The sequence below is a fragment of the Garra rufa genome, chromosome 16 (genome assembly GCF_049309525.1).
Source record: "Garra rufa chromosome 16, GarRuf1.0, whole genome shotgun sequence".
NCBI classification, from domain to species: domain Eukaryota; kingdom Metazoa; phylum Chordata; class Actinopteri; order Cypriniformes; family Cyprinidae; genus Garra; species Garra rufa.
This window is the reverse complement of record NC_133376.1, coordinates 23,300,197-23,312,249: the sequence shown is the minus strand read 5'-3', so window position 1 is coordinate 23,312,249 and position 12,053 is coordinate 23,300,197. Positions and strand designations below refer to the sequence as shown.

At 36.3% G+C, this 12,053-nt stretch overlaps 1 protein-coding gene across 3 annotated transcripts; it reads right to left on the bottom strand.

Moving 5' to 3' along the window:
- Positions 1-1,744: 1,744 nt before the first annotated feature.
- Positions 1,745-10,387, bottom strand: elf2a (E74-like factor 2a (ets domain transcription factor)). Of its 3 annotated transcripts, none has more exons than XM_073820645.1 (9): positions 10,110-10,387; positions 9,150-9,296; positions 8,854-9,049; positions 6,527-6,619; positions 5,232-5,342; positions 4,769-4,852; positions 4,493-4,685; positions 4,104-4,385; positions 1,745-3,086 (listed from the first exon to the last, which is right to left on the bottom strand). In XM_073820645.1, exons 2-9 carry the CDS (start codon positions 9,222-9,224, stop codon positions 2,567-2,569), a joined length of 1,554 nt encoding a protein of 517 aa, XP_073676746.1. In that variant the 5' UTR covers positions 9,225-9,296; positions 10,110-10,387; the 3' UTR covers positions 1,745-2,566. The 3 variants fall into 3 exon arrangements, with proteins under 3 accessions (XP_073676746.1, XP_073676747.1, XP_073676748.1); XM_073820646.1 differs by having other exon boundaries at positions 4,769-4,849; XM_073820647.1 differs by lacking the exons at positions 8,854-9,049; positions 9,150-9,296; positions 10,110-10,387 and adding an exon at positions 7,579-7,629.
- Positions 10,388-12,053: the final 1,666 nt, after the last annotated feature.

The window sequence follows — 12,053 nt, the reverse complement described above, 5'->3', positions numbered from 1 at the left end:
CAACGGACATGTTTAAGGTCCAGAAAGGCAGTAAGGACATCGTTAAAATATTCCATGTGACACCAGTGGTTCAACTGTAATGTTATGAAGCTACGAGAATACCAACGCATGCTTTGTTGCTCCGTTACTGCATATGTCAGAGCTCTCGGATTTCATCAAAAATATCTTAATTTGTGTTTTAAAGATGGGTTTGGAACGACATACGGGTGAGTAATTATTGACAGAATTTTCATTTTTGGCTAAACTATCCCATTGTCCCAAGTTTTAGTATATGGAATTTATTTATTCAAAATTAACAAGATTTAAATAATGAGCATTCCAATCCAAACTGTTTTCGAGCTGTCGAACAGATTTCACGGAAAACAGCATACTTCTCGTCATTGGTTACATTTGTAAAAAAAAAAAAAAAAAGGAAAAAGAAAAAAAGATGGAATTATGGAATTTGCCCTAATGGCTTGAAGCCAAAACAAACAGTTTCGCCCATAATAAAACACTAATCAACATACTTTAAATAGCATCCCATTTACTAGGTTCATGCAACAATGTTTACCAGTTATTTGTCTATGAATAGCCTGGGCGAGTTACCAGATACATACAAGCAGTATTAATTAAGATATTAGCCTAATATTTCACCTACCTGACTGGAAATTATATGAACAAACACGAATGTTGTCAAGATTCTTGACCTGGAAATCCTGGTTCAGTTTGGCCAACCACAAACGCCTTTTGTACGTTACCTCAGACAGTTTTTTGCACTCTTCTCCTTGATTTGTTGTGACTTTTGGCAGTCTATAATACTCCAAATGTTTTTCTCGGTCCGACCGATTAGTACAGCCCAAAACATGACAATAACTTACCATTTTCAGCAGCAATAATCAGCAAATTGCATATGCAAGTTCGGTTCAGTGGCATTGTTTACGTTAATGACGCGTCGTGAAAACAAACTTTTGTAACGTTACATTAAAAATAGTAAAGGGCATGTAAGCTTCGTACCGTTCTCGTAAGACATTTTGTTCAGATATCTTTCTTTCATGATTGGGTACGTTTTGGTGTTGTTAGTCACACTGGCACGATCATCTGTATAACAATCAATACTTATAAGTACAACATTGCGCCTCAAACCATTAGATTCATCCTCACAGACGAGCGGAGCCAAAGCACAACTCACCTAAATACCAGAAAAATGGTCCTCCGCATGTAACTTGTGGTTTTATGCTTCAACCCCTAGAGGGAGTCCACACGTTACATAATGTACATTTTAATGACCTACAAAACTAAAATGATTTCTACAGCAACTTAGTCAACATTTATCTTGTTAACATATTCTTCTGGCAGCCTTCTAAATCAATCCTTTAATGGGTGAAATCTTTTATGATCCGGATGCAAAAATAGTCATCATTCAAAGCCAATCTATTCCGGTCTGAATCCCCCTGAGCCAATTAGCGGAAATACGGATTTAAGGTTACAGTAAAGAACTCTCCAGTAATACTAGTACATCCACAGAGAGCAATAATGTTTCTACAGTAGAACATCCAATATCATACTGTATGTAAGGAAAGTTTCTGTGTGGGAATATTGTGTAACATGGTCATTTCATGGCTAAACTTACTAAGATCACACCATGAAGACAGGTTTCCCTCACTTCCATAGTTTTTCCATGTGTCATTGCAATGCCTAGATAAAGACTTTTAAAATCTTTTGATCAAGATTACATTTACAAAGAATCAGAATCAGTTGTTTGCATAATTCTCTATATTTAAATCTACTTGGATACATTTTCAGGGTAAGAATACAACAAAATATATGCTTCATATATTGAATATTCAATATACTGTATCAGACATTCTTTCCCTTTTTTGTACATGTGAAAAAAAATTATCTGCAAAATACAAAGCAGTGAATGCATGATACAGAAAACCTACAGTGATAAATGCACAGAAAGAAAATTATTTAAAAAAGTCTGAAATGACAGAAAACAAAACAGATTTGAATGTCCTTCAGAAAACAGTTGCCTTTGAACTGAAAAAAAAAAAAAAAACACTTCCTTGTACAAAATATCAAAGAAAACAAATCTCATATTTACACAAAAAGCACAATCGATTACTTTTAGTAATGATTTAGGAGGGAAAAGCTGACCTAAGGCTGCTTGTTTTATTATCATTAACTACCGCAGTGGTATGCCTATGCACAGATTCATTTATTACCAGGTGATCAAAATCTCGGCTGTTTCTCTTCACCCGTGTGACCTCCTCTCAGTCTTTAGCACCAAGTGAGGTTCATTCCTACAGCATCACAGCACAGATGGTATGCTATAGCAAAGCATGATTTGAATAGATAAATTTAAGAAATGAAAGAAAGAAAAAAGGCCTTTTGAAGTCTACTCCAGGCTCAGGCTACACAGGGTGGTTATAGTGTTGGACGTGAACAAGCGTCTGAGCTGTAGTGCTGGTTTCATCTGTTTCACACAAGAGACAGCCACTCTTCACATTACTTGTTTTATTTGCATCTGTGCCACACACATTGATGTTGGTTCCTGTGAGTAAGTGCAGTGACGTCCGATGTTTGCTCAGCTCTGTGTGGTCGTGGGGTTTGTCTGTGTGCTAACTGTCTGATCCACGGAAACCTCCGGAGTTTCAACCTTAATAATAGTCACATCCTGTAAAGACATCGCCGGCTGTATGTTCGGCACCACGGTCACTCCCGGCTGCGAGGTCACCACAGTTACGGGAGTTGTGGTGGCGGTCGAGGTGATGCTGGAGGGGACGGCGAGTTTCAGGACTTGGGTGTTGCTTGTAGACACAGTGACGGGGGAGAGCGTGCTCAGAGTGATGGGAGTGCCAGGTTTGCCTGGCATGGTGGGAAGGGTGATGAGTTGCAAGGTGATTCTCTCACCGCTTTGGCCCTGAGCAGGCACTAGCGTTGGCACGGCCTGGAGGACCACTTTACCTGCGCTGTTACACCCAGTGACTGAGTTGGGCGCAGGGAGGATCGACGAGCGGACGGTTGGAGAGTTGACAGTCACTGTGGAGAATTTCTGACCCTGTGTTGTCATGAGTACAGGAACCTGCATGGCAAGCCTCACTGTCCTGGAAACATCAAGAAAAGCATTGTGATAGATATGATTGTAAGAGATACACTTTTCCACAAATACTGTTTTATTTAGTTCCAAATTCTGTGTTATCATTTTATTATTTATACACACACACAGTCAAAGGTTTTGAGCAGTAAAATTTTTTTAATGTTTTTTTAAATAAGTCTGCTCGGCTCACCAAGCCTGTATTTATTTGACCCAAAATACGGCCAAAACAGAAAATCTTGAAATATTTTTACTATTTAAAATAACTGTTTTCTATTTGAATACATGTTAAAATGTAATTTATTCATGTGATTTCAAAGCTGAATTTTTAGCATCATTACTCCAGACACATGATCCTTTACAAACCATTCTAATATTCTGATTTGCTGCTCAAAACACATTTATTATTATTTATTATTATTTTGAAAACAGCTAAGTAGAATTTTTTCCAAGTTTCTTTGATGAACAGAAAGTTCAGAAGAACAGCATTTATCTGAAATAGAAATCTTTGTAACATTATAAAGGTCTTTATCATCACTTTTGATCAATATAGTTAGAATAAGTTTCCTTGCTAAATAAAAGTATTCATTTCTATAAAATTATACTAAAATTGACTCCAAGCTTTGGAATGGTTACAAAAATGTTACAAAAGCTTTTTATTTAAGATAAATGCTTATCTTTGGATCTTTCTATTTATCAAATAATCCTGAAAAAAAAATTACTATGAACCGTTTTAAATATTGATAAAAATAATCATAATAATAGCATTTTAAAATGTATTCAAATAGAAAGCAGTTATTTTAAATAGCAAAAATATTTAGAAATTTTACTGTATTGCTGTACTTTAGCTCAAATAAATGCAGGCTTGGTTAGCAGAATAGAATTCTTAAAAATAAAAACCATTTAAAAAGTTTGACTGGTAGTGTATATATTCAGCAATTGAGTCTATTTTCCACTTTAAAACACAGAGCCCTAACTAAGAGCAGCTGAAAGTTTTGCAATTATCAAAAAACAACTGATAACATACCCAGAGGCTGTCGCTATGCTGTCTGTTGACTGTTGCACAGTCATAAAGGCATCTTGTCCTGAGGTTAGATTGATGATTTTAGGTACAGCAGATGGCGAGATGAGCGTCCCTTTGCCCTTTGGATTGCTGCGATTGGATGCAGCCTGGCTCTTTCCGTCGTCAATGCTGTCATCCATATTGTCATCATCATCTATGAAAACAATGTCTTTGGGCATCTCCTTAAACTGATACACAAGTCTTTGGCCTTCCACTTTTGATAAAATGCCCCGCTGATAGTAATACCTACACAAAAAAAAAAAGAGAGAGAGCTCAATCAAGACTGCTAGCAGATTTTCTAGATTCCAAAATAAGAAGAAAACACCAAAAACAACAGACAAACAAAACATTACCTGAGTGCTCTCCCCATTGTCTCATAGTTCATGTCAGGTTTATTCTTATGTCTGCCCCATAATTTAGACACCGCTTTGGAGTCGACAAGCTTAAATATGCCCTTTTCTTTCTGAGTCCACTTAATGTACTTTGGACAGGTTTCCTTATCCTGCAGAAGGTCTAATAGGAACTCCCACAGGTAAGTAGTTGAGCCTGCAAGAGTCAGATTTTAAATTTGTGGCAACAGAAAGAAATATTCTCTTGCACAAAAAAAACAAAAACACAAAAACACTCACCCTTGCTGTCTTTTGATTTCCTCTTATAGACCATATCCAGTGAACCATCACAGAAACTCCGTGGAGTTCTGGGTTTTCGTCCTGCTGGAAAAGACCACAGCATACAAATGAATCTCTTCTAGAAAATTACACCGTTTTGAACTATGCTATGTTGACTTTTCCATTTACTAAGTGCACTGAAAAAATTGAGCTGAAAGCGCACATTAAAGAGTTAGTTCATCCAAAAGTGAAAAATCTGTCATTAATTACTTAACCTCGTGTTGTTTCAAACCCGTAAGACCTCTGTTCGTCTTCGGAACACAAATAAAGATATTTTTGCTGATTTTAATGACATAGTTTTTATTTTTGGGTGAGCTAACCATTTAAGCAAATGCAAATGCTATGATATAAAGCAATTATCATGCATTTATCTCCAAACAATTCTGTAGTTCATGGTCTTGGATAATAGGAAAGTGTGGTTCACCTCTCTTTTTCTTCTTCAGTAAATCGGTCTCCTGCAGGACAACAATATCCTTTGCAACAGGTCCCATATCCTCTGTTCTCACTTCAACCTCCACCTCAGATAAAAGCTCCTCTGCAGAGATTAAGATATATAGTTATTTTTACTCTTCATACAAACGATATGTACAGAGAAAGTACACTACCAGTCAAAATGTTTTTGAACAGTACGATTTTTAATGTTTCTGAAGTCTTTTCTGCTCACCAGCCTACATTTATTTGATCCAAAACACAGTAAAAGCAGTAATATTGTGAAACATTTTACTATTTAAAGTAACTGCTTTTCTATTTGAATCTATTTTAAAATGTAAATTTTTCCTGTGATCAAAGCTACATTTTCAGCATCATTACTTCAGTGTCACATAATCCTTTAGAAATCATTCTAATACGCTGAGTTGCTGATAAAGAAACATTTTTTAAATTATTATCAATATTTATGAGGATGAAGACATTTATTATGTTACAAACAATTTCTATTTCAGATAAATGCTGTTCTTCCAAACTTTCTATTCATCATAGTAACTAAAAAAATTCTACTCAGCTGTTTTCAACATAATAATAGTAATGGGGGCAGCCGTGGCCTAATGGTTAGAGATTCGGACTTGTAACCCAAAGGTTGCAGGTTCGAGTCTCAGGTCCGGCAGGGATTGTAGGTGGGGGGAGTGAATGTACAGCACTCTCTCCACCCTCAGTACCACGACTGAGGTGAGTCCCTTGAGCAAGGCACCGATCCCCCAACTGCTCCCCGGGCGCCGCAGCAATGGCTGCCCACTGCTCCGGGTGTGTGTTCACGGTGTGTGTGTGTGTTCACTACTGTGTGTGTGCACTTGGATGGGTTAAATGCAGAGCACAAATTCCTTGTATGGGTCACCATACTTGGCCTCACTCACCCCCCCCCCCCCCCCTTTCCTAATAATAATAAATGTTTTTTGTGCAGCAAATCAGATTATAATGATTTCTGAAAGATCATGTGACTGGAGTAATGATGCTAAAAATGTTGCTTTGACATCACAGGAATAAATTACATTTTAAAACATATTCAAAACAAAAAAATGTTATTTTCAATAGTAAAAATATTTTACAATGTACTGTTTTTGCTATACTTTAGATCTGCTTGGTGACTTAGAGAGACTTCATTTAATAAAACATTACAAATCTTACTGTTCAAAAACTTTTGACTGGTAGTGTAGTAGTAATTTTTTAGTATAGGACAGTGCATATAGCCAGTATTACAGCATGCAGTGTAGATGTAAATCATACCTGTGCTGCGATCCCCCTGCAAGCTGGCCGGTGAATCCATGTGCAGCAGAGCTTCAGCTGCTTCAATAGTTTTATCATGCACAGAGACCTCCACTAAGAAAGAGAAAAATAGAGAATTTTCTTCACAATAACAACTAACAAATTGAATACATTCACTCATTTAAATACACTGTTCTAAAACAAGACCAAAGGACCAGAAACTCATGTAGAAGATTAAAAACAGAGTTTTTCTGTACATAAATATAAAAACATAAACAACATACATAAACAATAAATTGGCGGTAAAGGAAAAAAATATATATTTCTATTTCGACGTTCATTGGCTACACGGCAGTTTACAAAGCAGTGCTAAGCGCTCATTGGCCAGGCGTCCTGTCAATCAACGACTTATAACGCCTACAAGTACACTTCCGCCTTAAACTTCTAAAACGAAAAGCGTATTTTTAATCATATATTTAATATACTGCACCCAGCGAACGTGCTCGAATAGTTCTCTACATCAGAGAAACTAAATTGAACCGTTATTTGTCCTAAAACTACACGTTTTCTACGTTTCTCCATCACTCTCGTATAAGTCTCAAAATCAAAAGCTTTCAATTCAGATTTCCTGCATGACGCTTATGTAAACAAGCAATCCCGCACCAGTTATCCTTCAAAACACACCGCAACAAATTTGTTTATTATCTTCGTTAATCTAGAAAAGACACCAATAAAGAACAGAACCGTTAGCTGATTTAAACAAACAAAAGCAACGAATATTAAACGCACGCAACAAAACATTTTAAGCCACAAGCTTTACCACAAAACCCTGTTAATCAGTAAACCCTGTTATAAACACTATTAGAGCCAACGTGGCTAAGACGCAAAAAGAAAACAAACACACTTCCTGGTTCCGACATTCAGCATCAATCCGCTAAGAATAAATCATCACTCCAACTCCAGTGCAAACGAACAATTTTAAATGCAAACAACGCCAACTTAAATATACTGCTCTACAAACACAGAATAAAAGCGTGGTTAAAACAAAATAGCAAGAAATAACTTAGTATTACTTGTCGCACGGGTTAACGACAGCTCTTCTTCACTTCCTGGTTGTCAATCGCTTTTGCATCCTTCACTTCAGCAGAACCCCAGCTCTTATTACCTCAAATCACGTGATGCACTTATGTGATGAGTGATGTATTTTTTTTTTATTGTTTACTAGCTGTGGTGGGTAAAACGAACTGGTGTTTGATACAATGTGAAACTGAGTAGTCATACTAGCTGCTTAATTTAAAAAAAAAAAAAAAAAAAGGTTAAATAATCTCAACAATATTATACAAATTATTACCAACATCTGTCCGTTCTTAGTTACAAAGACTACAATGCAACTATATAAAGGCTATTCTACAGCATTGGTGCAAAATGCTGCCCTACAACCTAAAAACACATTTAAAAAGCATTTAAAAATTTAAAATTTTAGATGTTTGCTACGATCCTTCTATTATTTGTTGAAACCCACAATAATATTTAAAATATCAGTAAGCTTAATATATATAAAATCATAATTTTTCAGGGGTACTTGCAATTGGCTGGCCCGAACCCTAACCCCTAAATTTGAACTTAAAAATTTTGTATTTTATTCCACTGTTGTTTCTAAAAATATATTTTTGATTTTTTTTTTTTAAATGTGAAGTAAAAAAAAAAACAAATCATGAAACTATGTAAAAACTGTGTCCCGCCTTTTTCATGTCACTGCCAAAATGTTTTAGTCCATTGGCTGAGACATTTCTGATCAGGAAATATTCATGTGTCCCTCTCTCTCATAACTACAAGGTGTGAGTAGATAGGCCTCATCATTTTGAGGTAAATGTGTTCAAAAGTCTGAAAACCTGTGTGTAACTGCATTTTAAAAAGGAAAATACAATCCTGAGCAGTCAATTTCACATCTATGAGCACAGAAAACTAACAAAAATACTACAACTACTCATCCAGATTAAATTATGTATAACCTATTTACCCTAAGTGTTTCAAGAGTACTAATCCTACACAAATTACACTCTGTGAAATAAAACTTTGTATTTGTTTTTCTTATTTGGATCTTTTACAACTTCCACAAAAACACCACAAGATGTCCCTCTTTAGCTGTTTCTGCTGTTAAAAAATTAAGTCTTTTAAAAAATATAGGGCATATTAAGTCAAGGCAATCATGTTTTTCTGAGTTTTCAGAATTAGGTTTAGTGTTTAAAAGCAAGAGCCACAAGTCGACTACCTCACTGATTGCATAATACAACATTTTCTTTGCATGAAAATACAGCCCTTTGACAATTTTGAGACATATTTCTTACCTGCTGCCATCTCCTGCAACTCGGTCTCCACAACTTGTTCCTCAGCCACATCCTGCACCAGGTAGGTGTTCTGATCATCATAGACTAACACCTGAGCAGCATAACACTGCTCCACATCAGCGCTATTCACCTGCTCCACTATCACTGCAGGACAGTCCATTTCTCCATCAGTCTCCACCCCATCAGGACAAACCTCCTGGGTACAAAAACAAACACTTTGAGCTGCCTTTTAATGTAGATTTAGTTCAGTTCCAATTCTAATAAGAGTGTGAATTTTGTACAAGTTCGGACTTCACCTGCTGAGCTTCCTCATCTCCAGTGACATACTCCAATATATTCCCTCCACCATCTACAATCACCACAGAGGTCATGACTCATTCCTCTGTGTCAGAACCGCACTTATCCACTTCGCCCCCGCTGATGACCTTGCGTGACGTCACAGCCTGAAAAACAAAAACAGCCACAGGTAAATGCAGTGTGGAACACAGCTCTGAGAATATTACCAACTTTAAATCATACCCCTCAACATACTGTTCAGATAAATCATTGTACATTCAATACAATATTCTAGAATTCAAATGTACAAATCTCCCAAAGGCATTTGCAGACATCATGTGACTGCTTAGGCCAAGTGGGTACAGATATCATCTGATGCCTTTTTGGTTGGCATGGAAATAATCTAACTTTATAACAAAGATCACAAACAGACCTTCAGGCAAACAAATGCACACACACACACACACACGCAGAAACAAAACAAGAAAACGGAAGAGGCCTGTTTCCTTTTGGCAAAAGCAATCTCAGCCCAATCATATTCACTCTTTCAGTTTTTTTCCCCTCAATAGAAAACCCCCTATGGGTTGTGCCTATTTCATGCCCCATCTTTGCTTTTAATTTCCTTTACTGCGTTGCCCTTTATCCGTTTCGAATCAAGCATTACAAAATGTAAACACTGATAATAGACAGAGAGGTCTGTTATTATTGACATACAAGTAGCGCCTCAATTATCCTGCAATAACATTGTATCCGATTTTTTTAAACAAGGAGTGGCCTATAACAAAGCAATAACCGTAAAAAGCAAACAAATGATAAACTTTCACAAAAACTGTATCTGACACGAATCATTCGATCGGTAAACAAACGCTTGCTGTATAAACAGCCGCGCTAAAACAAACAACCTATCTCCTAGTTATGTCTAAATGAATTAACTTTAACCTCTTTTGTATGTACACATGGAAAAATATGATATTTCTCACCGTTTGTGCTGATTTCTTGTCGTTTGCTGCACCTTAAGACAGTCGAGTGCACTCTGTCATAAGGTTAGCATGCTAACCATGCTAATGACAGATTGGCTGGCTGACGTTAAAGCTGGTCAACTTGCGTGAACTGCTCGCCGATACAGAGCACGCATGCAGACGATATACAGATGTCTATTTGCTCAGTGTAAACTATATGAAAAAAAGAGTTTTGGCAGCCTACACTGCTGTAGTAGGTAATGTTTTGCGTAGCTTGTTTCGGGCCTCCCGTTGCAGGATCTGACTGACGAACTGCGCAGCAACCGCAAGTGACGTCACGTACACCCTTGTCAGGTGTTTGCGCGCTAAAGTTTTAGCAAGCTCAATTTAAAAACACAATAAACCAAAAATAAAAGGATAATGATTATGACATAAACTGTTTATAATACTATCACAATAAATTATATTTTAATATGTTGGAATTAGCAAATGTTTCTGGAGGAGGTAGCAGGCAGATAATATAATATAATATATAAATGGGTGAGACTTCTGGTTCATTATCCGCTATAGGGAAATAACGGGAAGAATAACAACATGCAGTAAACGGTAAAACCTTTTGCACTACAAACCAGTTTGTTTATAATTAAGATGATACATTAAAATAACATGGTAAGACACACCAATTTGCAATATCAAGCAGCAAAGCAAGCTGTTTTGTACAGCTAAAAATAGCTGGACGCAGATGAGACTGAAAGCCTGACCCATAAAATTTACAAATGGTCACGCCCACTCTTACAGAAAAAGGTGGATAATACAATATAATATAGACACTGAAGTACAGACATGTCACCTTACTATATTTCAAATATACAATAATGATTGAGATAGTAATCTGTGCAGTCATAACCTTAGACAGATCTCTATTACTGTCCTGAAAATGCATCTCCTGAATTGACCAAAATAGGTTAATTCCCAAATCTTGCAATTTATTAAAAGACAAATCTGTACTGAAGTGCCTGATAATCACATTTACAGTTGAGGTCAAAAGTTTACATAATTAACAAAATGTTAAGTATTTTACCAAAACAAGAGGGAACATACAAAATGCATGTTATTTTATATTAAGCACTGACCTGAATGTGAAAGATATTTCACATAAAAGACGTTTACATATAGTCCACAAGAAAATGACCCCGTTCAAAAGTTTACTTACACTTGATTCTTAATACTGCGTTGTTACCTGAATGATCCACAGCTGTGTTTTTTTGTTTGCTTTTTGTTTAGTGATAGTTGTTCACGAGTCCCTTATTTGTGAACAGAATTTTCAGGTCCCACAAATTTATTGTTTTTTCAACCTTTTTGTGTATTTGAAACCTTTCCAACAATTACTGTATGATTTTGAGATCCATCAAGGAGGACAACTGAAGGACTCAATTAATTATATTAAAACAACTCATAAACAAAACAAAAAAAAAAAAACAGCTGTGGACAATTCTGCAGTCCAAAGGCAAAGCGCAGTAACTACACATTTGGTAAAAATTGAGTTAAGGCTTAAAATGGGCTTTGTGACAACTGTTTTGTCTTGTGGCAAAGTCTCCTGGTTCAATTTTGTCCCATTTCAGAGAAACGAGAGTTTCAAAATTGCAGTAACTACAACACCCAAACTAATACCAAGGCAAACCGCAGTAAGTGATGTTACTGCGTTCTAGCTTTGTTTCACACACTAGGGTACTTGGTTTGTTGTTTTTCTTCTGTTTAAATTGTGCGTTTTTTTTCCAGCTATTGTTTAAAAGCAACCTAGGTCTGTAATGAATTACTAAATAAAATGAGCAAAACACTTTCTGTTGTGAAAGGAGCAGATGACTCTTAATATTGAGTCTTACTACTGAGCAATTGTAACATTCACAGCATGCAAACATCAATAAAACCATTAAAGTTATTAAAAACAATCAACATGTAATGAGA

Bases quoted from the DNA above. Each gene is read 5' to 3' on its own strand.
- elf2a (XM_073820645.1), bottom strand. From the start codon at position 9,224: ATGACCTCTGTGGTGATTGTAGATGGTGGAGGGAATATATTGGAGTAT. The intron at 5,343-6,526 runs GTATGATTTACA...TAATCTCTGCAG, and splicing joins GCAGGGGGATCGCAGCACAG to AGGAGCTTTTATCTGAGGTG. The intron at 3,087-4,103 runs GTATGTTATCAG...TGATGTTTCCAG, and splicing joins AGCATAGCGACAGCCTCTGG to GACAGTGAGGCTTGCCATGC.